The 26955-nt window shown below is 38.7% G+C and overlaps 1 protein-coding gene across 7 annotated transcripts; it reads right to left on the bottom strand.

The window, feature by feature from the left end:
• Positions 1–1485: 1485 nt before the first annotated feature.
• REDIC1 (regulator of DNA class I crossover intermediates 1) lies at positions 1486–26955 on the bottom strand. 7 transcript variants are annotated; one of them, XM_064656290.1, is made up of 13 exons: positions 26833–26942; positions 16909–16945; positions 14705–14840; positions 13657–13789; positions 13089–13155; positions 12183–12287; positions 8922–9028; positions 5859–6391; positions 5548–5620; positions 4804–4864; positions 4167–4233; positions 3371–3453; positions 1486–2796 (listed from the first exon to the last, which is right to left on the bottom strand). In XM_064656290.1, exons 3-13 carry the CDS (start codon positions 14805–14807, stop codon positions 2173–2175), a joined length of 1956 nt encoding a protein of 651 aa, XP_064512360.1. In that variant the 5' UTR covers positions 14808–14840; positions 16909–16945; positions 26833–26942; the 3' UTR covers positions 1486–2172. The 7 variants fall into 7 exon arrangements, with proteins under 7 accessions (XP_064512360.1, XP_064512362.1, XP_064512358.1 ...); XM_064656292.1 differs by lacking the exon at positions 26833–26942 and adding an exon at positions 26221–26752 and having other exon boundaries at positions 16909–16948; XM_064656288.1 differs by lacking the exon at positions 26833–26942 and adding an exon at positions 18558–23415 and having other exon boundaries at positions 16909–16948.

The following is a 26955-nucleotide window of genomic DNA, read 5'->3' as shown; positions in this document are numbered from 1 at the left end:
TTCCCGGTTCCAACCTGCATTCTTTGTCCTGTAGGTTCACAGAAGCAGACTGGGAGTGTGTCTGCTCACAGATCAGTTCTGCAGGTCAGGAGTATCTGCCTGAACTTGGGTAGCTCTCTCCACTGTAAAACAAACCACAATTTAGAAGTCCCAGCAAAAATGCCACTGTCACAGAAATCAGGAGTGTAACTTCCATTGTGGGTTAACAGCAGTTCACTTCTGTTTGGGTCACTTCAGTACCTCACTAACACAAACACCAAAGAACTCTCTGACCATGAGGCAATTTTACATCTGCTGGGATAATAAAACCCCTCAAGTCTAAAGCACACAGTGCTGGAGCTTTTAGCTGTAATGTGCCACCCACTGGCCTCTGCCATAGTGTGTTGCAGGAGGCTGACAGGCCAAGGGCGATGGAGCAGCGTCAGCCATGGGGGAGGCTGTGACATCAGACAGCACCACTGGAAAGGCTGGCAGGTACATACCAGGACACTGCTGGGAAGGCAGAGATGTCCTAATTTGAGTCAGCATGGGCCATTGCTGGTGTGGCATAATCTCAACTGGCTTTGTCACACTGAGTGAACAACTGTGCCTTAGAAACCACTGGTAACAGCTGAGCTTTCAGCAAATCACAGCTGTTACTCAAATAAATTATAGCTCCTGTGGAGATGAATATTGCAGCTTTAAAAATAAATACTAGGGAGTTTGCTTTGACATTAAATTGAGGCAACCTAAAAAGAAAATCTGCTTATGTCAAACCTTAGGAAGTGGGCAGTGAATTGCCTAAAGAATAGTTACACATTTCAGAAGCTGGGCTGTGCAAACCACTTCCCATGGATGCAATTTATACATATAGAAGACAAACTACGTTCTTCTAAGTACAGAAAAATCCACTGAAATATCTGAGGTGCTATTTTTAAAATAGCATAGCTATAAACCTCAAGCTGTTGAGCAATGTAGACCTTCTTGTAAAAATGGCTCTTAGCTTCAAGAATAAAACCCAGCAGCAAACACAACCGCTAGTTTGATGATGAGAGCAGGGAGAAAGGATGGTGACAAGTCTCATCCAGGCTGGGTGAGACACGCCCCTTCTACGAAACATAGAAATAAAAAAAAATGACATTGTGGGAATAAGGGCAGTGAATCTTTTAACTGCAGACTCCAAGGGGAAAGCACAATATATTAATCTTAGAGAAGCAAATCTCCTGCTCTGTTTTGGGAACAGTCTCCAGCATAGCTTTTGCCCAAGCCCAGTTTGTAAGGAAGAGGATCCCTGCACACGGCCAGCTGGATAATGCCAGTGCACACACACACACAGTTTTTTATACATATACATACATACATACATTCTTATGAGATACACAGAGAGAGATATCTCTGTAGAAGTAAAGGTGTATGGATCTATAAGTAGATGTCAGTGACAGAATGAGTCACCCTACCACCTTGACTAGGAACCTTTTAGAAGGAAATACTTTAACCTAGAAGCAATATTATCAGAAACTTTTATTTTGTTGTGATTTGTGACTTCACATAAATACTGAAGAGGAAAGTAGTTCAAATTTTTAATTTGCAGACAGAATACAGAAACACATGAAAGATTTGTTAGTATTAACAGCCAGAGAGTGTCTCAATAGATCTGCTGTGGAAGGAAAACTCAGCATTTTTTTAAAATAATAAATTAGTTCTTTTTAAATTACATTCTATTCTATGTGTGCAGATGTACATTTTCTGTTGTTTTCCATTTTTGTATTTAGTATGAACACACAGAAAAGGCAAGTTTGTCTGTTAAAATGGATAAGAACCAGAAAATAGCTCTGAACTAAGACCCACATCAAAAATGTTTTGAAGTGAAACAGCATCTTTCCACTACGTTAAAAGAAGCAAAGTCAATCTCAAACTACAGAATCCTATGGATATATGCTGAGAAAGCCAATCTAATTCCTAATGCTTATATTTACTAGGGTATTGTAAAATCATATGTTAACAGTTGGATATTTATAGAAACCCATATTTAGAGATACCAGTAGTTAGACAGAAATCCATAGGTATTAATAGTTTAAAGCAAACAAACAGCAAAAATATTTTTTGTCCAACCAGGCTAGAAAAATCAAAACATGCCAAGTGAATGAAACACACTGAGAACAGAACAAAACTTCTGAGTTCCCCCCATGCCATTCAAGTTGGCCACTGCTTATCTCTCTCCTTCATTTTATCAATGTAGTTCAGCACCTCCAGAGTCCTTTTGCCAGCCAAACTCAGGTACTCGGTTTCAGAAGGAAGGGCAGCAGTCCCGGCCGTGCTGCCGGCGCCCGCGGGCTGCGGGATCTCCTGCGCTGGCTGTTCGTCTTTTCCCGCGGAGCCGGCGGTGCGGGGAGGAGGGATCCCGACTGGGCTGCGGGCTGCGGGCAGGGAGCCCCCACAGTTGCACACCCGCAGGGTGCCACACTGAGTGGCCACATCCGCCTTCTCTACTTCTGTCACAGAGCGCTCAGTCTGCGACCAAACATCACACCTGGTGCTGCGAGTGACGTGCTCTCTCTTAAGGGCTCCGTGTGATGAGCTGCCCTCGGATGGGGCAGCGTGGTTTTTATTTTTGTCCTCTATGGTGCAAAAAATTAAGCCTTTATCCTGAAGAATGTTTGCTTCTTCTCTAGCCAAATTACTGCTGGGCTGGAGAGGCACAGTTCTGGTGTGGAAGCTCTTGGGGGCCTCTCTGCTTGCTAAGAGGTTGGCATCATGTGTCTTCAAAGACTGTTCATTCAGATATTCTGCCTTTTTGGCTGTGTCTTCCTCTTCACACTGTTTGAATAGAATTGTGCAATTGCAACTGTTTAAATAGTTCAATAACTAAGGACTAAGTTAATGACTAACTAATAACTAAGTTAGTCAAATAAACAGAAAGGCCAGAGCTGTCTGGTTTAGGTTGTTTGTGGTTTTTTTCATTCTTTTCCCAAGGATGTACTCCTGGCTTTCGGTGCCAATGCAGACCTTCACGCTCACGTGCAATTTATACTCACACGCCACGAGGTTTTTGTGTTCAAGAATGGCTGAAAACACCGTGTGTCAAATCCTTCTGCTTTACAGGCATGTAATGTAAGGCAGCTATACACAAAGGAAGAGCATCTTCCCATAGTCATGCTACTGTAATTCCACATGGCCAGGCATTATCAACAGAACAGACCACATGTCTGTTAAACTACTTAGGAAAATTTACAGCTAATAATTTCTTGTCCTCCTCACACATGAATTTGCCTTGTACAAGGCAAAACCATAAGTAAGATTCCAGCTACATCCACCCTTAGATGCCCTCAGGCATGGAGATGTGATTTGAATGAAGCCCTGCCAACCCTCAAAGGTTGTGGGGTGTACTCACTGTGTCAGGACTACAGCTCAAATAGCTCTCGGTCTGCCTTGGAGAGTAACTGTAAGACTGGCTGCTGAGTGGTGACTCCATATCTTGAAAAATAGATGAAAAAGAAAGGCTACTCACCAGAAACTCCCCAAATATCCAGTTCTCAAGTACAGCATGTAGAATTAAACATCATTATTTCTGATGCAGTTTTAAGATACTGTTTAAAGAATAAAATGTTAGCAAATTCAGTCTAGGCAATCTAAGGCAGTAGCCAGTTCTTCTCCTCTCAGGAAAACATATCTTAGCAGAAGTTGTGAGACAGGTGCCCCAAAGCTTCAGCTGTGCTGTTAATCGGCAGCTGCACCAGCAGTAGAACTATGCTACCCAAAGCAAGAAGGACTCTGCAGAGCAAGGGCTGTGAGAGAACACAGCAGACTCCATGTGCACACTGGCTGCCATACAAGTTACATGCTTTTTTCTTGGAGGCCCATGAGAGATCTGCTCAGAAATGCAGCCAGCACAGCTGACCCTACAGCTACAGCTACTGAGGGAGCTGACTCCCCTCCCTCTGTCCACATGTGGAATGACAGCATATAGTCTAATGGAAGAGAATCTCTCTTCAAGGAGAAGCAAACACAGATGGTTCTTAGCTACGTGGTAATGCTACTTGTCTTTTTACGGTGCTGTATGAATCAGAAAAACAAGCCCTCAACAAATGTAACATCCCAAAAAGATCATTCTCCCTGGCTTTAAAAGCAACTGTTTCAATTTCACATGTGGAGAAAAAAAAAAGTAATAATATATAAATGGTACTAACTTTTCTCCATCTCATGAAGATTTGAACTTGCTCCAAACTTAGACTCTTTCTCTCGTGCTATTGTAAACTGTAAAAAATAATGAAGTGTTAATAGTGAGGGTTCAGCTGGATCAGCACCTCGGGTTAAGAGGAACATTCAGTTTCTATATTACATAAAGGAGCCACTGCACTGTACCACAAATTATTTTAAGAGGTATTTGTACCCTGAGCAGAACCATATGTACCTGGGTGACTTCTACAGGCAAAACATCTAACAGACTATGTGCCAGTATATGTATACTGGCACAAAACTCCTTTACAATACTGAAGCATCCTGCACATAATGTCTGGGCACTGCCTGCAGAATTTGATCCTAAGGGTTGATGGGTAACTTACACAATATATTTCAGGCATCAGCTGAGGTGTGAATCAAAGCACATGAACTGTGGACCTGAAAGGGCTGTCTATCTGAACCACTTCACTAGAAGCAGTTCTTTCTGAACTCCTTTTATAAACAATGATGGCAAAGAAGCTTCCACAGAAGTTAATTCAGTGAAGCTATATTCAGTTTCTAACTGTTGTGGATATTCCTTCTCTGCCTCGAATGAACGTTGCAAACAGTAGCTTTGACAAAAAATATGTCTCTTTAAAAAGTTACCTCTTCAAATCCAAAGAGCTGGTTCTGTCTCCAGGCTGTTTCTTTCATGGACTCATCATCCCTGAGGAATGCAAACACAAAGTTCTCTTGTGATTTTTGCCTCCTGTATTTTTATTTTCTTTCTGAGTTAAAGTCCTCACTTGTGACTTTTCTGTCTTCAACTTTTATTTTGTCTTCAGTAACCATTAAATGCTTTCCACTATTGATATGACTGAACTTATTTCTGAACTGAGATTTTACACCAAGAATCTGTTTTTCATAAACTTCATTTCTGTTGAAATGCAAAATGGAATTGGAGAGATGGCAGAAGATAGTGCTGTTTTGTAAAATGGAAGATATTATGGATCGGAGGCTTTGAAAAACATGTCTTTTGTAAAATATGGGGCATTCACATGTGCTTACTTTAGCCCAGGGAAGATACTAATTTCCTCTGTAGCCAGTGGAATGTGGCAGAGTCTTTTAGGGGGCAAGCCAAAGCAAGATCTTAATTTCAGGAACTCAAAACTGTCCCATGAAGCAGTATTTCTCTGTACTTATTATAGGCAGATGAGCAAAGGTATAAGGGGCTTACCTGTGCATAAGTTTATTCACATTATACACTACTATTTTCACTGGGAAAACTTGACTCCTCGGTAATACTGTTTAGAATTTTACCTTCCTGTCCTCTTGGCAGGATTTCTCCAATTCAGCAAGGTCTCTGCAGTTATCAATAGTTAATAGTTTGATAATTTCCATGGCACTCACCTTTTTTTTCTTGAATAATTCTGCACATTCTCCTTTAAGTTAATCTGCTGATCATGATGATAAGCAAATGTCTCTAAAATAAAAAAAAAGTAAACTTTGATTTTAAAATGTAATACAATAAATGCAATTTGAAAACAAAGCTTTCTGTCAAGTTTTTAAAATAAATAATTGGATTTAAAATTAAGTGATTGTAATCAGAAAATTCATGGAATGTTTTCAGTCAGGGCAGATACATTTCTGGTTATAAGAATATATGTCTTTAAAAGGAGAATAAAACCCAGAATACATGTCCTTTAAATCTTGATACGCACCAATTTTTTCAAGGTTTGCATGTTTTTCTTTCTTTTCACAGGGTATGAAGTAGTGCTGTCCCTCATTGAAGTTCTGCAGGTTGGTTTTATGAAGTCCACTGGTTTCCTTGTAGCTTGCATTTGAGTCATTGTTACTTTTAAGAAAAACGAGTTCTGGAGTTGTGAAAATGCCTTCAAGGTGTCTGTCTACAGAACTTTTTTTTTTATTGATTGCAGGATAAGCCTTTCTAGTGTTGTAAGGATAATTTCTGTCAGTCATTTGATTTCTAACATCAGAATGGATGAAAAAAATGTCAGTACTGCTTTGGTTAACAAAAAGATTAAAATGCTTTGTGGAAGGATTATTGTGGATTGGTTGGCTCTCATCTTCAAACAGTGCCAGAAAGGAACAACCGCTTCCAACTTGGGGAGCTTTCAGTTCTGCAGTTTCTTTCACAAAATCAAATACCGGTGCTTTTATTCCCTCACAGTTTTCTGATTCGTTACTGGTCATTATGACTGGATTTTTCCTGGCAGAATTCATAGGGTCTAGCCTGGGGGTGGGGGGTGAAGAGGAGTGGGGGTAGAAAAGAAAAAAAACATTTTGCTTAGTATGCAAAGAAGCAAAATACTGACTGCTAACACAGCACTTTATAACTTGATGATAAAAATCTCAAAGACTTCACTACTCATCACACTTGTTTTTGTCCTAAATGAGCATTATTTCACCTGAAAAATTATGTATTCTATTGTATTTAGTTTTTACTTTATAGTAAGATTGGTTTAAAAGGGGGTCTGTTTCATAATATCTCCAAATATACCAAGCCATGGAGCACATCCTCCAGGGTGTGATTTATAAAAGCAACCACAGTATGTCACTGCTGCTCCACCAGCTGACCAAAGGCAGCAACTCTGGGGAGGGGATTAAAAAAAAGAAAAAACGAGGAAGATAGTTTCCTCTATTCATAAAAGTAGTTTGTTCCTCAAGATTACAGTTCTCTTGGGTACTGAAAAGCCTAATAAGCTCTGTGTACTGCTTTATTCCTGGTCTCTCTAGCAAGTGACTTCCATTTGTACTTGAGATCAGTAATCCTGATTCAGCACAGAACTCCTCTATTGCACTGTCAGGAGGCCAGTCAGACATTTTATTTTGCTCAGACTTCCCTACCCCACTTCCAAGAGTAGTGATTTTGAAGATGTTATCATGCAAACATCAGGGGCTTGAAGGTTATCATGCTTTCACTTACTTAGCTCTTAAGCTAACATTTTCACTGTATTTTTTCCAGGCTGGATCTGCTGATCTGACCTTTCAGAAACCCTGAGCAAAAAGTTAAGAATCTTCAGAAGCACAGAGAATTGGCAAAGAAGGACAAATGACCTTTCTTTGAAATGTTTTGAGCAATGCTGTCAATGGAACTTGAAAACTGAAATGTAGTACAGAAAACTTCTGTGGTGTTCTGTTCAGCAAATACTTGGAACTGGATAAAGATTCTACAGTACTTCAATGAAGTAGTTTCCTCTGCTTACAGAAGCCTCCTCAGAACAGTTTTAAAAGGCTAACCACACTAGACTTTGTTCCTGGAGAAATTTGGACAGATATATGTGAGGAAGGTAAAACTGTTTTGTGAACCAATTCAGAGGGTTCTTCTTAATTCCAGCTGAACATTTTTTAATGCAAAGTAAAAGTTAAGAGTAGATGAGAAAATAAGACATATAAAATTTTTAGTTAATATTTAATGCCACACCTCTCAGAATTACGCACATTGATTACATCATCAGTATGTTACATTAAACAATTGTATAAATTTACACTCTACTTTTCACAGTGAAAGAAACTCCCTTCACAAAAGAACTGCCATCTCTTGAGGTATAAGAATTTATGGCTACAATGGATGAAAACAAAACAAGGACAATATAAAGAAATGGATTTGAAGAACAGTTGGAAAGGAGATGTTTTTAGTGAGCCATAAATGGGTAGAAGACAACAGGAGGTGCCATAAGCAGATGAGTGCAGGCCTGACGGCCGGGGGAGAAATGAAAGGGGAGCTGTAGGTGCAATAAGGTTATGTAGGGCTTTAATGTAAAGATATTAATGAGGAATTGTCCCAGATATACAGCAAGGTGAATGCTATCCTCATTTTAGGTTTTGCTGGAGAAAACAGGAGAAGCTACAAGAAGAGTGAAAGATAAGGTGGTTGAGAGGAAGCTAATTGCCTGGTTATCGTGTGACCAGTGAGATTATCAGTCACTTAAGTCCCCAAGCAAACAGGCTGTAGGTACTTCAGGAACAGCAAAATATTATATGGTCTTTTTATGGCTCTATCCAGCCAAAGCTAGGCACTGACAGGAACTTTCAACCAGATGGCAGACTCACAGAATAAAACGAGTAAAGAAAGATTAGCCATGTACAACCCCTAGATCCAAGGGAAGAGTCCCTGGAAAGAAAATTATATAAAATGTTCAGTACAAATGAGTCTGGCCCTAAATCATCTATGATTAGAAATATTTTTAATCAGCACATACAAAAAGAAATATATTCTTGAGTTCTAACCATTCTTTAAAAAACAAAGTGCATATTCCCATAAAAGTATTATTGAAAAAATTATAGGGGAAAAGAGCTATAGTAGGATCACATATGAAAGAACAGGAAAGAAAATGCTTTGTTCATGGAATCCCAAGTATAAACAAGTAGGTGGAGTTGCTCAACTGCTACTGCATCAAGGTCATCAGAAAAGCACTTGTAACAGTGACCAGAACTAATGAGACCTGAGGCAGCTTCACTCTCCTTGTGGCTTAGTAAATCTGAGCTATCGTTCAAGGTGAATTCAGTAACACTATCATGTTTGTGATATTGAAAAAATAGATCATGGATCCAAATGCCTACCCAAAATTCAGCTTTTGCTGCCTTTCAGCAAATTGAAATAGCTTTGTATGTTTAGTCTTTCCATTTGATTTCAATTTCTATTTGAAAAGCATCAAAAATCAGTGAAAAGGACAAGTAGCAATAAGCTTCAGATAATCTTAGTATTTTTCTTAATTAAACTTGACTATTATTTTCCTCTTTAGTGTAAAATCACTGCCTACCTATGAAATGGTTCAAACAGTTCCTGAAGCACTGTATCAGACTTCCTGAAAATGCACTGGCTTGGAGGTTTAGTATTCCAAGAGTCTTGATCAGGACTATTTCCTGGCTGAGAAAACAGTAGAAGCTATCAAACTCTGAATACACATAATGGCTATAGTCTTTAAAACTTTAAACTTGGGTTTGCAAATAATATACATGTTTTCCCACCATTTTTACTTCTTTTTATCTTTACAGTGGAAGCCCAAACCTGCTAACAGCCCAAGTTCTGTATAACTCATACTTTTCCACCTTTGCATATCAATGTTAATATGCAAAATGTCCTTTTAGCACCCCATCCTCCCAGAGTATGAACAAGCTTGATAGACTGTAACAAGTTGAAGTTCCACTGAAGATGACAGAATCAAAAAACCTCATCTGGAAGGGACCTCAAGAGTCATCTAGTCCAACCCGCTTAAAACAGGGCCAGCTTCAAGCTAAGGCCAGATTGCTCAGTAATGTTCAGGACAACCACCTGCTGCATGGCCTCTTCTTGTGCTTAGCCAGTTTCGTGGCTATTTTTTATCCTGTACAAACAGAATTTCCATTGTTGAAACTTGTGCCTTCTACCTCTTGCCATTTCTCTGTGTACCTCTGGCTCTGTCCTGTCTGTAGCTCTGTTTAGACTGTAGAAGACACTGGTTAGTTCACCCCACATCTGGGTCTTTCCCAGGCAATGAAAGCCCTCTTTGCTCACTCTCTTCATAATCACTACCTGCTCCAATGCCCTAACAATTTATGTGGCCCTTCATTGGTCTTGCAACACTTTGCTCATTTCTCTCTTGTACTGGGGGGGTCCCAAAACTGGACACTATCTCAGATGTGTTCTCACATATGCTGCTCAGAGCGAAATAATTGCTTGCCTTTGACTACTGGGTGTGCTCATTGTAGCAGCACGTCAAGGGAGGTGATTCTGCCCCTCTACTCTGCCCCCGTGAGACCCCACTTGAAGTACTGCATCCAGACCTGGGGCCTCTAACAGAAGAAGGACGTGAACCAGTTGGAGTGGGTCCAGAGGAGGGCCAGAGAGATGATCAAAGGGCTGCAGAACCTCTCCTATGAAGACAGACTGAGACAGTTGGGGTTGCTCAGCCTGGAGAAGTCTCTAGGGAGAACTTACAGCAACTTTCCACTGCCTAAAGGGAATACAAGAGGGCCAGGGACGGACTTTTTACAAGGGCATGTAGTGATAGAACGAAGTGTAACGTCTTTCAACTGAAAGACTGTAGTTTTAAATGAGATATTAAGAAAGAATTCTTTACTGTGAGGTCATGAGAAACAGGTTGCCCAGAGAAGCTGTGGATGGCCCACCCCTGGAAGTGTTCAAGGCCAGGATGGGTCTTTGAGCAACCTGATCTAGTGGAAGGTGTCCCTGCCCATGGCAGAGGGGTTGGAAATGGGTGATTTTTAAGGTCCCTTCCAACCCAAACCATTCTCTGATTCTTGACCTGTTGCCATGTAGACTTTAGCCAACAGACAACTATTTTGAGTATGATAGCAACAGACAGTTTTTTATTCATCTTATTGTCCATTTATCTGATTCATACCTCCCCATTTTGGCTACCAGGATCCCATGGGAAACCTTGTCAAAAGCCTTTCTCAAGTGTAGGTAAATAATGCCTGCTGTTCTCCCAAATTTACTGAGCTACTAATTTTGGCACAAAAAGCAATTGAGTCCACCAGGCACAGTATGACCTTGGAAAAACTGATGGCTGTTCCCAGACACCTTCTTGTTTTTCATGTACCTTGGAATTGCCTCTGGGAGCTTAGCTCCCTAATCCTTCCAGAGACAAAGGTGAGATGATACTACCCCAGATCATGCTTACATTTTTGCAGATGAACATAACACATTTCTTGTCGCTAGGAAGCTTTCCTGATAACCACAGTCTTACAAAGACGATAGATATCTGCCCTGCAGTGATGTCATCCAACTCCCTCAGTATACTTGGATGGACTCTGTCCAGTCTCATGTATTTCTTTATGTCCAGGTTACTATGGATTCTCTAAGCTGTTCCTTCACCACTGTTTTGCACCACTCTCCCCCAACTCCCGACTGAGCTTGAACAATAGCCAGAGAGCAGAACCTGTCTGAAAAACCTGAAGCAAAGTAGGTTTTGAGTGCTTCAGACTTTTCAGTGTCCTTTGTCACTATGTCTCAACTCTATTTAGCACTTTCCTTCATTTTCTTTCTTTGATGAAACATCTAGAGAATTTCTCCTTACTGCCCTTCTCACCCATTGTGATTTTCAGCTCTGACCATCCTAATGGCACCCCTCCAAGATCAAGGCATGCTTCTGTGTTCTTCCTGGGTTGCCCATCCCTCCTTCTACACTTCTTTGCATTTGAGCTCAGTCAGGAGTTCCCTGATTCAGCCAAACTGGCCTCTGGGACCTACACATTCTCTTGCACATTGAGGTAGACTGTCCTTGTGTTTTGAAAGCATCTTTCTTGGGTTCCTTTTTTTTTCAGGTCAGGTTCCTCTGGGTTTCTGCCTACTCATTTTCTGAACAACCCAACATCTTCCTTTCTGAAGCCTTTGAAGCACTTCTTCCTCACTTACCTCAAGACTTTATAATACCACTGATGATACACATAGAATTTGTTTTATTATTTCCAACTAATAATATATTTTCTAAAAAATAAAGCATATTGTATTTGCTATTACTTTTCTAAGGATTTGCTATTACTTTTCAAGAATCCTGAAGTTAACAAAAAAAAAATAGTAACATGCATCAGAACAAATAACTCAATTGTTACTTAAAGGTAATGAGTTAAAGAGCAGGCTTTTCTCGATCCTTTTAGAGCACTGAGAAAACTGTAAGAACTATGTTACTCACACTGCAAGATTAAAAATTAGGTCATGGGATCAACTGGGATCTTACGACACCCAGTTACACCAACTGTATGTTTAAGAAAGCTGTATCTACAACTATAATACACTTCAGCTTTCTTTAACCAATTTTACAAGCCAGAAACAAAAGAAAGCCAGCAGCATGTGACTTTCTGCAGATATCAGCAATGCTGAGAGCTCAGTGTTAAGCTCAAGTTAAGCTTATTTCAGAACAATAAAACGAATATATTTGTATATATGGACTATTCGTTGCCACCAGCCTATGAGAGATGTTGATCATTTATAATTATCTTCACAATTACACTCTATCTATATACAAAACAAAAGAAAGTTAGTTTAAAATAGTTCTGTGGAAGTAAAATGTTAACCAAACCTGCTTTTGCAGCTTCTCTTCATAGGTCTGTTCCCAAATGTCACCCATTAGGTTTGTGTTGAACTTTTCTTCTGGAAGGTGTGTACAGTTAGAGGACTGAAAACCCTAAGAAGACAATGAACAAGCAATAAAAGCTCTTGCTCAGTTGTCTTCTTGTTCCATACTAGAGCCAACATACAGTAATTCAGTTACTTGTGAAAACTAGACAAAACATGGCAAAGAGAATTTTATCAGAAACTGTTTTGATCTAAGCATAAAGTGCAAGGTAATCAAGCCTTTCTATATCTTTTACATCTCTGCACATATCCCACAAGGAAGAGAAAATTTTTGTGTATTCGAATGTCATGATACGACTTTTTCACGAAAAACACAAGGCTATAAGGGCTTATTTCAGGGAAATACATAAGTACCTATTTAATTTGAAGCATGCACACAAATGCTATCCTGCAGAGACATGGATATAAATACATTTTTACCACTAGGTATATAGGTAAATGATCTGCTGAATTGGTTCTGCGACTGGCACTTAAGTTCCTCTTAAAGACTCACTTTTTTTTATGCTTCTCACATTCCATCATTTCACATTTCTGTTCTTTTTTTAATTTACCTGCTGTTGGCCTCTGTTCCTTTCCTATAAGCTCTGTTCTTCATGACTAGCTTAGAGCACAGATATTCTGAAATAATTTGCAAAATGCCTAAAACAAGATGAGCCTTCCAGAAATATGTAAGCAACTGCAGGAACAAATATAAAATGTGACTGCAAAATAATATATCAAAATAGTCTTAAAGAGGAAGACTTCACGTATTTCAGTATCAATGAGACTTGGTCACTCTTTTAAAAATCACTTAAAAATACAGCAATTGCTGAACAATTTTAGTTTCATATCATAGGAAAAATAAACCTACATTATGCTGGTATTTTACTTTCTCTGAGAGATGCTGCCTTCTGCTTTCCAGTACTTGCTTTTGTAACCTTGTAAAATGAACAAAAACAGCCTATGAAATACAAGATACAAGATCTGTAAGATTAAAATATTCTGAGCATTAATTTCAAAATAATTTAGAAATATTTTTCCACACATCTTACAAAGGCCTGATTCTTAAGCAGTTGTGAGCAGCCTGTGTGTGATTCGGTCAGGTCAGGGTCTGAAGCTGGACGGGAAAGCAGTGTAAGTGGATAACGCTGTTTGAAAAGCCCGCTTCTCAAGATAAAACTTGTGTATGTACCTGACATGAGTAAAAACACACCACCTTTTTTTAAAAAATCTCTCAGCTTCATGTGCAGTGTTTTATTCAGAATCTATTTATTTACTCTCACAGTAAGAGTATCATTGGAATGCCAGGAGTGATTGTGAAACTCCCTGTTTACTACGGTATGTATATGGTTTCTTAATACTCCAAATATAAAACCATCATGAAATACCTTTTCCAGAACTTCATTTTAGCATAACTATTGCCTACTTTATACAAGTACCTGTTCTGGAGATCATCTAGGTTTGACTTATGTTGTGTATGTAGTGGTGACGTGGGAAGCTCTAAGTTGTGTCTCCCAGGAAGTTTTTTTACATCTTCAATGATATCCACGTGGACTGGCTTCCTCACATTCTCTGCAATGAAATTATTTGGTATGTCAGAGCTGGGCTTGGAGAAAGTTTTGAGGTTCCTGAATTTTCACTTGAGTACAAAAAGCTGTTGTTTTAGACTTCTTAATCCATTTAAAGCCATAGTTTTTCTTTCTTTTTTTACTAACAATGCAAAAACTCTATTCTAAATGGCATGATAGTATAAAATTATTCACAGTCAGCTGCTGTGTGTGGACAGGCTCTGTTGCCCTCCTCAGTCATCTTCTACTTTTCCTCAGCATAGGACAACAAATTTTCCACAATCTGGTTTATGAATATGTCACAGAAAATAAGAGTCATAGAGTCATAGAATTGTTTAGGTTTGAGAAGACCTTAAGATCATTGAGTCCAGCCATTAACCCTGCACTGCCAAGTCCACCACTAAACAATGTCTCTCAGTACCCCATCTGCAGGTAAAGAGTAGGACTGAAGTTGCAGTGACGTTTCTTTAGAAGTTTAATAATGGATTTTAAGAAAGATAATTTGGGTAGAACTGACAAGATTATTCCAAATGCCCAAATGAAAAAGGAAGTGGATTACAAATGGACCCATTCAAAGGCAAAGGGAAAAAGAAATGGATATAAGATAAAATTAATGAATAGAAAATGAGGAAGGTGCATAAGTGTATGTTGCAAACATTAACCCTTTCCTGGCCAGAACCAGGACAGTGTACAAGACTTTAAAGGTGACGTAGGCTGTAGCCAAGATTATTTGATTCATCTTATGCCCTGACTTTTTATTCAGTCATAATTTTTGTATTTAGTTACAATTTTTTTATTTTAAAAATAAAACAACACTGAGCATTAAGTTACAAGTGGAAGAACAAGAACGAAAATAAAAGCAGTAATAGTTAAGAATAACTGATTCTGAGAAGTCAGAACACTGTTACTCAAAACTCACCGGTGTTGTCTTTTTTGGTTGATATCTGGTTAACCACATAGAGATTAAGAAGATCTAAACTGACTGCTGAACTTTTAGGAGATGATACTTCCAGAAGCTTCATTTTTGATTTAAGTTTCTTTTTTTCAAAGTATTCCTTAAATTTTTAAAGGAGATAATAAGTTTTTGACAAAAGCTTCAACAACAGACTAGAAGTATAGATAGATATTTCTTTTGAGATTAGCAAGCAAGACTTAGTGAACAATTCCTAATAATAAAAGCACATGATTAAGTACCTCTGAATTCTCACACCCTGTTAGCAGTTAATTTATTTTTTATGGCCTTGAAAAAGACTGCAAGTATAATTTAGTCATATTCAGAATAAGTCACCGTTATCTTGATGCCAAAAATTTAGTCCTTAAACACTCATTTCTCATACTTCCTGTATAATCACTAAAAACTATTTCTTTCAAATAAAAGATAACAAATGTGGCAAGAAAGAAGTCTTTAAAAATTTAAACTTGGGCTTTTTAGGCAACTTATAAGATAGTAGGCAAATAAATCAGCAAGATTACATACACCAGATGTGCCATCCATAATAACACAAAGAGTTTATTTATTGTTCTCCAAATTTGTCTTTCTTGACAAAGAAAATAGTCTTGTGACAAAAAAAAAAAAAAAAAAAAAAAAGACAAATCTCTATGATTGGGACTTCAGAAAGACTTTTTGTTGTAAGGAATAAAAAGAGATATAACTGACACTTTGAATATATCAAGCAGATAATTCTGGAAAATTTAGGAAATAAAAAACGTCATTTTGTAGAGACTTAATAACGATCCTAAAATCATTAGCATCAAGTATAGCAGATTAATAAAATAAAACAAGTAAGATTTATTTTTTCTAACTGAAAGATGGATATTGAAAATTGAAGGCTATGCCAAAAAGAAAAAAAAATAGCACTGGCTTTTCTTCTGAAATGTAATTCCTCTCCTGAATGCAGGTTACATGTAACCAATATACCCAACATGTTCATTGGTAACTAATTTTCAGTAATATTTATTATTATCTTTAGCTTTCTAGGCTGATTTCATCTGTGGAAAATATCTATTTTTCAGTCAAGAAGTAAAATCAACCTGTGTACAAATCAACAATTCAAAATTTATATTACTTTGGGGTCCACACCCCTAAGATGTATTCACTTCCCTTCAGTGTCCCAGATATTTTCTTCCCATCACCTCTAAATTACCAAATTACTAATAATTGTGTAATAGCAATTACAAAATTACCACTCTGTTTAGTAATTTAGTGCTACATTATTAAAAACAATTCTGACTTGGATCCTTTCCTTATTTCCCTCCTCCACTGAAGCAAATTACATAGTTTTAACATTAATTATGTGGTTTAGACTAGTAATCCCTGAGAAAACAGATATTTTGAGAACTCGTAGGCCTCCAGGAGACTGGGAAAGTGATGAAGACAACAAGCTGCTGATTGGTCCTGCATTCCCTTATGTAAACGTTTTTATTTCAGTGATTGTCTCCATACAGCCAGCCTGTTTCTCCTACTCTGCATGCCTATGCACCTGCTCTGGGCACTGGGGATACCAGCTGCAGTGGTGGAGCTACCCTGTACTGCCTCTTTCTTCCCTGCTTAGGACACTGATTTCACTTACTGCGGTTATAGCCATTTTCTCTTACTGTTTTCTTCCTCTTTGCTGTTTGAAACATCTTCTGCCAGGGATAAGTTTGATTCTCTTATTTCACTTTCAGATTCAAAATACAAATAAGCTGGCCTACTTTTGCAAATGCCAAATAAAGTACTTCAATGAGCCTAACACCCTTTAATACAGCCCAGAAGAATAGCTGTGTATGCATGTGTTAGGCCAGCTGACCATGTGGTTGTCACTGTGAGGCTTCAAGCAATCCCATGTGTCAGCACATAGCAATGTAATATGGTAACAGCAGTAATTCAGTAAAACTTAAATTGGGCACATTCATTCATTCATTCATTCATTCATGCCCTTCTCCGGCTGCCTCCTCTTCCTGCTGGAATTCAGTGTAGTAAACCTAGCACAAGACTTTTGCTCTAAAAGTCAGGTAAAAACATTTCAACTGTTAAGTTACTGTTTTGAATCTCACTCTAGATGCTTTGAAAGTATTATCTAAGTGAATCCACTAAAGCATTTATATAACAATATAAAATCCAAGGTAGCTAAAACTGTTTACCTTTTGTTTTCTCCTTTCCTGCTTTAATATGATTCTGCTCCTAAAAATGCAAATAATTATTATTTTAATTGCAAAAGTATAATCTTGAGTCACGGCTTGAATTGCTCATCAATGTTATTGAGAATTTAGGACACAAATATGTTATGTTATGTTGTGTTATGCTATGCTATGTTGTGTTGTGCTGTGTTCTGTTATGCTATGCTAATGTTATGTTATGTTACACGTTATGTTATAATGGATATTCAGGTAGTTAATTCAATATATCTCTGTTGAAGTCACCTTGACTGATCTTGGTTTACTCAGTTAAGGACAGGACCACATTGTCTATTAGGCTACTACACTGAACATGAAAAAGGAAAACAGAAGAAGCTTTTAGTCGTTTGACCTGTAATGCAACATTTCATCAATTTGTAATTTCTTAAAACTTAAGAAATATTTGTCAATATATTATTTTCTCCTAATTTTCTTTGTCATGCTACAATATAGTTCCAAAATATATCAGCAAAAAACCCAAAGGAGCACTATACAAGCTTTTACCTTTTTGGTACAGAATATTGTGAACCTTCCACAAAAAAGGTAAGAACAATAGTTTGTCACTACAAGGTGCTGTTGTTTGTGCACCCTAGGAGACGGTTATACCTTAAACTATGTATCTCACTTGTAAAACTTAGCCTTAAATGCATTGAAATGGATTGCCTACAGGACATAGTGCACAAAATTGGACGTCATGGTCACTGCTGTGAGCAGGGTGAGCACAGCTGCATTCCTTGGGTCGGTAAGATTAGGACATTTGTGAGGGTTAGAAATATCGAATATCCCCTTGGAATGACTTTTTTCTCTTTTTCTGTTCTTAAGGTTAGAACAAACTTTCTAAACATGCGCACATAACATTTGCCCTTGCAGTGGGGAGAAGCCTTAGTAACAGCTAGTTTTTCTGGCACCTCAAATGCAAATCCCAGGCTCACTTAAGGAACCCTGACAGATACTACCAGCAGCAGCAAGCAGCAGGTTGATTTGTATTTGCTAAGTGCGTGCAATACTCCTACACACTGTGTTTTCTCAGAGAGGGTGTGACAGACAGACATTTAGGACAACATTGGGTTTGGGGTTTTGGTGGTTTTTTTTTCAAACTGAAGCTCTGCCTTCCCCCTGCTTCACAGAGGCAATATTCAGAAATCCCATTTTGCTGGGAAGACTTGCAGATGAGTAAGCCATTCTTTTAGTTTGATTCTGCATAGAGTCAAGAAGATTACAAAGCTGTGTTTAGCAACACTGCTTCCCAGTGGCTGGCAAAATCTGTGGGGTTTACATTTCTAGTAGATGGGCAGATGGCACAGCACCTAAAGAAACTGAATGTTATTTATTTTTTTTTTAACATTACAACTCAGTTTGTGGTATTTTACTATTTCAGTGCATCTCAATACCTGTACATTTTTTTCTCTAAATGGCAACCACTGCTGTTTGTTGAGGGTGTGAGGAAAGGCCTCACCCAGCCCCTGCCTGTGGAGAAACACTGGGCCTAAACATGCCAGCCCTGCTTGGGGCGGGATGGCTGTGTCACCACACAAACCACAGCGCTGCCCAGCCTGTGAGGGGACACCGACACAGCATGGAGCTGTTTCTGTCAGCCTTTGAAGAGTTTCACTCACCGACTGCCACCAACCCAGTTCATTTTCTGCTGCTGAGGAGGGAGGAAGAGAGGGCTGATGGTGGGGGCGATGGCCACGACAGAGATGGTTTGCAGCCCCCCAGCAGGGCCACAGGGCCCTCCTGCAGGGCCTCCTCCACCCTGGGAGCACCAGGGCAGCTGCTCCCCATGTCCCCAGGCTAGCAGAGAAGAAGGAAAGGGTGGTGCAGGGGCAGACAGCCAAAGGGGAAGGATGCAGAAAACCAAGCAAAGCAGCTGATGGGGTGGAAGTGATACTCTGGTTGCTGCCGCTCCTCCTCTACCCACCATGTTTCCATACAGGCTGCTGCCAGAAGCCATTGCTCTTTTGCAAGGGGGTGTCCTTGCAAAAACCTCTTGCTGTTCCAAGTGAATTGATTTGTCTTTCAGGGCCAGCTTGTCTTTGCTACAACCACCATACTTTTAAGGCAAGAGAGAAGCACCTTCCTCCCCATCCCGCTCTTCCTCAGGTAACTTAGGGGCAACAAGGGAATCAATGAGCATTTTCTACTAGCAAGTGTTGTTGCCCTTGGGTCTGTCTGATGACCTTCTGTGTGTAAATGTGACAAACCCTCCAGGAGAGATGCAGAGCTGCAGGTGCTCCCTGTGCTCCCAGGGCATCTTAGCAGCAACACAGCTCCACTCGCTCCCTTCCCTGTGACTCCCTGCCACTGTTTCAGCAAGTGAAGGCACCCATTTACAAAACAATCATCAAATTTTACATGAATCTTTTCCTGTGGCATTTCTTTACTGAGTTATCTTTAGCCTAATGTTTCTCAGGGTACTAAAGTTTGCTTAGCATTAGTACATCAGTGGGAAGGATGCTCAGAGTAGATATTAGGAGCCTAATATTAAAAATGACCCAAGATTTTTTTCTTTGTAATACTTCCAATTTGATTAGGGTGTTTATAGAATCTGAATAGTATGCATAATTGTTTATTGTAACAACACTAGATTAAAATCATCACAATAAGTAATATCTATATTTTAAGTCTATGTGCCTCTACAGCTCATATGATAGATGACAGAATGAAAGTTAATTTAACTAATTTCATCACTTCAAACATTAATTTTTATTTTCAATTCCATCTAATGTAAATGTTTCACATGTTAATACTATGTCTAAGATGAAGTTTCATGCCTAACATATTCAAATACCTTTTACTTTTGTTTTTCTAATTCATCATGTTTTCTGTATCATCATTACCCTTACTTTTCTATAGTATTGTCTAGATTTAAAGAAAAAAGTGCACTTTTCTTTATGTTTGATTTATTTAGTCTGGAAGTTAGCAGTTATTTGTAGAATCCTGGAAAAGTGACACGGCAGCTTCAATTAATTATTTTTCAACATAAGAAATCTTCTCCTCAAATTATTTTCTGCAGATAAAGACCTTTGAAACATCCATAAAATAAAGAATCGGTTCTTTTTTGAGGAAGGCAAAGTAAACAATTAAATAAGACCTGAGATGTATATGACTATATTTCCAGTATCTGCATATTGTGCCTTGACTGTCAACATTTGAAAAGTCTGAAATAATTGTTTTGGATGTCTGAGTGACATCTTAATTTTCAAGAATTGTAGGTCATTATTGTTAATTTTTAAAAGGTCATGAGAATGAGTTTCATGGAGCTTAGTTGATTTTCTGGGAAGTGAAGTAAGTATAGAAGAAAGAGACTTTCTCTATGTGTCAAAAACTGAAGTTTAAAGATTTCCCCTTTTTCTAACTTTTACAGCCACCCTTCAGAATAACTGCCTCTCATGTTGTTTTGTTAAGAAAGTATTATACAGGATCTTCTTCAGAACAGCTTTCCAACCTCCATCACTGGAGTTTTCCTCTCTGATATGCTTCTTCATTATCAGATCAGCTCTAGATACAAGTGACATAGCAAAGCAGTTCAAAGTAGTGTATCATTTATCTGATGTAAGAATGCATTTCTACAGAAGGCTGGTGTTGAAGTGTTGACTGTGCAACTCAAAGCATCCAGCTTTAAGTAAGTAAGTAAGTTTATTAAGTAAGATGCAGAGTAACTGAAATGCTTTTGAATCTCTATCCAGGGTAGGAATTTTTGGTACTTTTAAATATCAGTATGCACTTATTTAGGTCCCTAAATATCAGCCTAATTAGCTAATACTAGGAATGCACAACTAAAAGAAGCCTGACTGTTCCAAGTGGAAGCTTTCCTTTGGCAAATGCAGTGCTTAATCTTTGTTTACAGAGTTGCATGGTCTTCTTCCAGTCAGTGATCTATGTCCATTTCCTCCTTGAGAGATCAGTTTATGAAGAAATAAAACAACACTATCTGTGGTGTTTTACACTAACCTGGTTGACTGTTCTGCCCTAAAAAGTTCTTTTTAAAAGATGGCTGTGATATTGCGAAGTCATGATAAGAGTCTGAGGAGGTTTAAAACAGAGGACAGAACTTGATTTAAAAACAAAGTTGCTCCTTTTAAAAGTAGCTCCTCTTGAAAGACAGATCTCTCTTTCAATTAATTTAATGAAAGGCCCTTCCTCTATTCACCTTAAAAGGGTATAGAGACAGTAGATAGTAGAGAGGCTAAACAGTTTCCAAACATAGCAAACTGGTCAGCTCAGAGAGAAGCACTTAATCTGCCTGGGTCAAAATCCAATGCCCATCTGGGAAGAACATGGGATTCGATCTACATGGCAAACCACCAGCCAGGACAGTACCACTGACAACAGTAGGTTGACACATTGCTATATGAAGCAGATGCCATTCTTAGCTGGTGTTATTTAGATGGAATAATTTTTCACTGAATGAACCCTCAAGACTAGGTGCAGTCCTTGGCTTGATGGAGAACAACGCACGACATCTGTTTTCAGAATGCTGAAAACCCCATTTTATGAAAACAGTATTTCTATAAAGATTAAAAAAGACCAAAGAATCCTCTGCAGATGTGCTAAACTCCAGTAAGGGAACAATGTCAGTCTTGTTAAGAACAAATTAGGAGAGGGAGCTAAAAGAATTAAATCTTTACATGTGCTAGGAAAAAGCTGAAGGATACCAGACTTGAAAAAAAGAAACAGTCTGAACCACAACAAATAGCTATACTGCATTCAAAAGAAGATAACGGTAAGGAACATGAACTCTGAGAAACACAAAAATACAATTACGTAGGCCAAAAAGAATTTGGGAAACAACTAGGCAAAGGAACCAAACTACTAAATCACTCTTCTTCACATCAACTAGGAGCAAAAGCTTGCTAGAGGGCCAGTTGAGGGCCAAGGTAAAACGTAAGTGCTCAGAAGAGACATGGATGTTACATAAAAGATAAGTTAGTCTTCTTGCATCGGTATTCATTGATGAGGAAACTGGGGAGAACTTTATGCAGGAATCCTTTCTGGAGAACTCAGTGAGGATCAGTCCAAAGTGAAAATAACAACAGATAGTCAAAATCATCTTAACTAAGACAGAACAAAGACAAGCAAAGCACCAGGACTAAATGGTATTCACTGAAGAGTTCTATAATGAAGCACTATGACCATGTATAACTTGATTTTGGAGTAGTTTTAGAGACTAGAGGGTAGCAAACGTGACAATTTTGACAAATAATAATTCTGTGGCAACCCAGAAAGCTTACTTCTGCATAAAAAAATTGCAGGAACTATAATATAGGTCACCATGTGAAAAGCTGACCTATAGTGTACCTTCTGCAGACAGAATTTGCTGCCTCATAAACATGTAGAAAAGAGCGATTGCTGTAGTCTTGATGGATTTAATTAAGGCTGCTGACAACATCTGTTACTTAAGGTTTTAAGAAAACTAAGAAGCAATGAAATAAAAGGGAAAGTCCTGCCATTTACTAAAATGCAAAAGAAAGAGAGGAGAATATTTAGTTCTGGTATTGCTGTAGTCAATGGCTGGGGGCTGATATGGAATAGAGGTTGATGAACTCCTGAGATGGGAAAGTTGCTGGGTGAGAGGAGAGTGGGAGAGAGTGAGGAAGAGTGAGCTCCACTGTTGAATGCCTCTTCCAGAACAGGCAAATAATAGGTGACCATAAAGTGGAGCCTGTGGGAGTCAGGGTCAAATCAAGATGAAAGGAGGGATTCTTCATATATGATATGGTAGATCTGAGGAACTGCTTGCCATAGACATTATTATTTGTATAAGAGTTTACATTATTTCAAGAGAGACTGGACAAGTACTTTTAAGAGTAGAATATTTAACAGAAAAACCTCTCACTCACAAATTTCTCACAGTTAAAAACGGTCAGAGATTGGGAGAGTATGAAGCTGAAGCAGGGGAGGCAGCATCACATGTAATTGCAATTCTTTTTCTTCCTTGGGTATCTGCTTAGAGCTATTGTTAGAGGCAGATTCCTGTGCTCGATGGAGCACTGGTCTGAACCAGTTTGCTTCTTCTTAATATTTAGAAGTCTCCCAAATAAGAGTTAATAAAGAAACTACAGTAGATGATCTTTGTGTTGTCATACCAGCTGTGAACCCTCAAAAATTCTTGAGGCATGACAAAAGGATGGCAGCAGATCCCGTATTTGGGGTGTATGAGTAGAATTTATGGATTTATTCCTGCCTGCACTTTTGCAGAGTAGAACACTGGCTCTGCTGAGGGCAGAGCCAGTAGCACCATTGCTAACTGATACCAGCTACATGATTTTACCACTTTTACCTGTACTATTGCACTTGGCTTATAGCTTATTTAAAGTGTTCACAATGCACTTGAGAAAAGGTTTAATAAGGTAGCATTAGCATTTTCTTCAGATGATCTGAGAATAGAAACCTTAACAGAAAGAAACTCAAAGCAAAACCTGAAAAACATATGTAACATATTCAAGACTTCTGAAAGCATAAAAAAGACACACGCTGATTCAGCTGAATTACCTGTATGAAATAAGCTTAACAAGAAAGAGAAATACGTCTAAAAAAACCAGATATTTAAGTTTTTAAGTGTAAATACTGAAATGGTAATTCTTTGTCTGAGATCCTAACTTGGCAGTTCACCGTGGTTGGAACAGCTGACATTGATCTTCTCCATCCTTGGCCTTTTCCCTGTCCCTCTCTCTTCGTAAAGGGAAAACAACTTGTTTACACTTCTTTCTAGAGCTGTATTCTATCTAGAATCTCACTGTTCTCAGAAGTCAGAATTGTTTGTGATTGGTCTGCTATTGACTGTCCCATCAGTCAGATTACTCAAATCCCTTATGGATAAACTATCAGAACCCACAAGTCATACAGGGTTCAAATTTACAGCAGCAAGTATGCATCTCCCTAAAGACAGAGTAAGGGAAAGAGGACTCCTGGTGTGGGAATGCCCCCCATTTACACCATCTCTGTGATGTCTACACTCAGGAGCCAAACAACAGAGTAGGATCTCCCTATTTCCTCTCTCCTCTCTTGCCATAACACACCTCTGGCTATTCTGGGTACCCTACAGCCCCATTAGGACCAAAAGAGTTGGAATCAACTGCTTGGTAGGATCAGGCCAGTCTCACCACAGTGACACTTTTTCAACAAGCTTCTACGTCTGTGATTTTAAACCTGAAGCTCTTTGCTTGGTTTAGATCTCCAGATCCTAAAGGAATTACAGTGTCTGGATATTCTACTGAGGTATATGAATATAGTCAATAGCTTCTCTAAACTAGGCTGAATAAGCAGATAATTTCTGCTGATACAAACTTGACATCAAAGGTCAGGGTATCTTATCACCCTTTTCTGATAAAAAAATCAAATTTGTCATTGGTGTGCCTTGACATTGCAAACTCTTTCTGTGGGTGTATTTCTGTACTTATGTAAGTGATGACATTAAAGTAAACAGAAAATTAGGAAGTACTTCAGAGTAAGGTATTTACTTGATTAATGGCTTGTATGTTCATCCTCTCTTGAATCTGGCTCAAGCTGAGTCCTACTATTCCCACACCACTATGATAAAATATGCAGCTCAAAATTAAAGAAAAAAACAGACATTCCCAGCTCACCATATTACAGTACATCATATATTAGACATTATTTACAGTTCAGTATTAGTATTTGAAAACAACAAGCACTGTGCGGATTCATGACATGTTTTACACATACTCATCCACATAGAAGCTGCTATGTACTGTATACATGACCTATGCATATCGAAATGTTAAAGATCATAAACAGTAATGATTCAAAATGCATAATTTATATCTATTTTTCAGTATCTTTATTTTTTATTTTGTATGTCTTTATGGCACAGTGGTAACTCCATAAGCAGTGAGGAAAATTCCAGTTTACTGCACACTGACATAACGGCTATGGGACCTTCTATTAGGATCATATAAAACATCAGGTAAATGGCCTTTTGCTTAAAAAGTTGCACACTTTGTTTTTTCAAACACTGAATCAAAAGATACAAAAAATGATCATGGAGTAGGACTGATTGATATCTCTTGCATAATAGCCTTCACATTCCAATTCCACTACCTCCACTGCAACCACAGAGTTGTGCAAGGACCAAGTGCTGGTGTGGGAGCCAGTGGGCATAAAACAGAAGAGAAAAAAGAGGCATCAGTTGCCATGATTACACTCTAGTTCCTACATATTCAAACATTCATGGACGTTAGTCACCCTAATACTCATTATTGCCATTTCTTTTTCCTCCTCAGTTATTGGTTCCTGCACACAAGTTATTTTAATGCATTTGGTGAAAACTAACCATATGACTAAAAAACAATCATTTGACACTAACAAATGTGTTTTTCCTTTAGAGAGGATAAACCCCCAAACATTCTGGTTCCAATATCAGCATCCCTCCAATCTCACAGCTTCAATTACTCAAACTTCACTGAACACTGCACCAATATTACTGCAGCTTTATTAATTACTTTTCGAGTAATATTGTGAACTTTTATTATGACTAAATGTAGTAAAATTGCTGCCTTCAGCATTAAAAAAATATAAAAATCTAACACCTAAGGCCATGCTTCACAAAGAGGAGTTTGTGCACGGACTACTGAGCAGGACTGTGGCAGAGCAAAACTCTTGAGGCAGCAAGAAGAGAAGAAAGAGAGTATTTAAAACAACAGTTTAGGCTTTTCTTCATGCTTTCAAAAGGAGGAAATACATTTCTTTTATTGACTGAAACACTGCACGGTCAGATTTGCTTCACTTAAATGTTCCCACAGATCTGACTGTGGGGTGTACGTCTGCACTAACCACCAAGCCACCAGAAATTTCAGTCGTCCAGGATCTTGCAAAGCGAAAGGTCAGCAGACATGCAGAACCAAAAGAGATCTGTGAACTTTCCCCTTTGTAAGAAAACGCTAGAGTAATGGAATATTGCAAATAGCTGTGGTTTGGCAAAATCTTAGAGTATGCTGTGGTACACATAAGCCAAAAAGGGAAGTATGCAGTTGGAGATCATGATTAAAAAAACAACAAAGCCTAAGTAAAGCAATTTCTTAGCCAGTGTATCTTGTGTCTGTGCACTGAAAAACCTTCCTATTTTACTGACAAAACAACCTGCAGTGAAATCAGGCCTACCTACTAACTGAAAGTTAGCTGAACTGCACTAGGTCAGATTTTGACATTTTTCTAGCTTTATTTGAGTTATTAAAAAAAAAAAAAAGGCTAGAAAGGTGTCTGTCTAGATCTCTAGCCTGTCCTCACTGGTAAAAATACAATAAACTCCAAAATTACCCCACATCTTCTCTAAGTAACTGTCCAGCCCATTGTGGACAGAATTTGTGCAATCTCCTAGGAAGAAATGAGAAATAGATGTTTCTTGGTCTTTTCCTGCTGGTCTTGGCTTATTGGACTTTTTGGAAGGCACCTGGATGTTTAGATAAATGATGTCTGATTTTTAAAAGCAAAGCTTGCTCGCTCTCAAATCAAAGATATCATCCCTTCATCCTGAAGCTTCTGTTGCTCTCTAAACATCATCACTGCACCCTGCTCCCACTAAAGGGGGCTGCTTTATAACAGCAAAGTGACTTAGCATTTGCTGAGTTACCGAGAGACTGGTGGCCTTACTCTCCATTTCCAGGGAAAGGCCGGGCTGCTCAGCACTCCTATATGCTCAGCACATTCTTAAATTCTGCTTTTATATACACACCCTAAACTAATGCTTTATCATATATCATCTTATACAGCTCCCTTACTACTACATTTTCAAGGTGTAAAAGAACCTGAAGTATTTTTTAAGTACTCTGATTCTCCCCCTGCAGTTTCAAATACAGTACCTTTTCCAAACGAGGTAAGAAGTATAAATAAGAAATTAGGAAAAGAGAAAAAATAAAGCATCAAGACAACTGCCTTTACGGTTGATTCTTTTGCGCGAAATTAGCCGGGTTTTGCTGTAGAGGCCGTGCGACTCGGTCGGGGTTGTTTTGGGCTGCCAGAACACAATACCGGTTTCCTTTCGGCGAGCGGACA

The sequence above is a fragment of the Pseudopipra pipra genome, chromosome 5 (genome assembly GCF_036250125.1).
Source record: "Pseudopipra pipra isolate bDixPip1 chromosome 5, bDixPip1.hap1, whole genome shotgun sequence".
NCBI classification, from domain to species: Eukaryota; Metazoa; Chordata; class Aves; order Passeriformes; family Pipridae; genus Pseudopipra; species Pseudopipra pipra.
Note: the sequence above shows the minus strand (reverse complement) of the source record. Positions and strands in the feature narration are given on the sequence as shown.

What these genes read in the sequence shown, in the direction of transcription:
- REDIC1 (XM_064656288.1), bottom strand. Translation starts at nt 18,895, where the DNA reads ATGGCTTCTGGCAGCAGCCTGTATGGAAACATGGTGGGTAGAGGAGGA. An exon ending in CTAGATGATCTCCAGAACAG is followed by an intron (nt 13,156 to 13,656) that starts GTACTTGTATAA and finishes TCATTTTACAAG; the next exon opens with GTTACAAAAGCAAGTACTGG. An exon ending in AAGAGAAGCTGCAAAAGCAG is followed by an intron (nt 9,029 to 12,182) that starts GTTTGGTTAACA and finishes CTGTTTTCTCAG; the next exon opens with CCAGGAAATAGTCCTGATCA.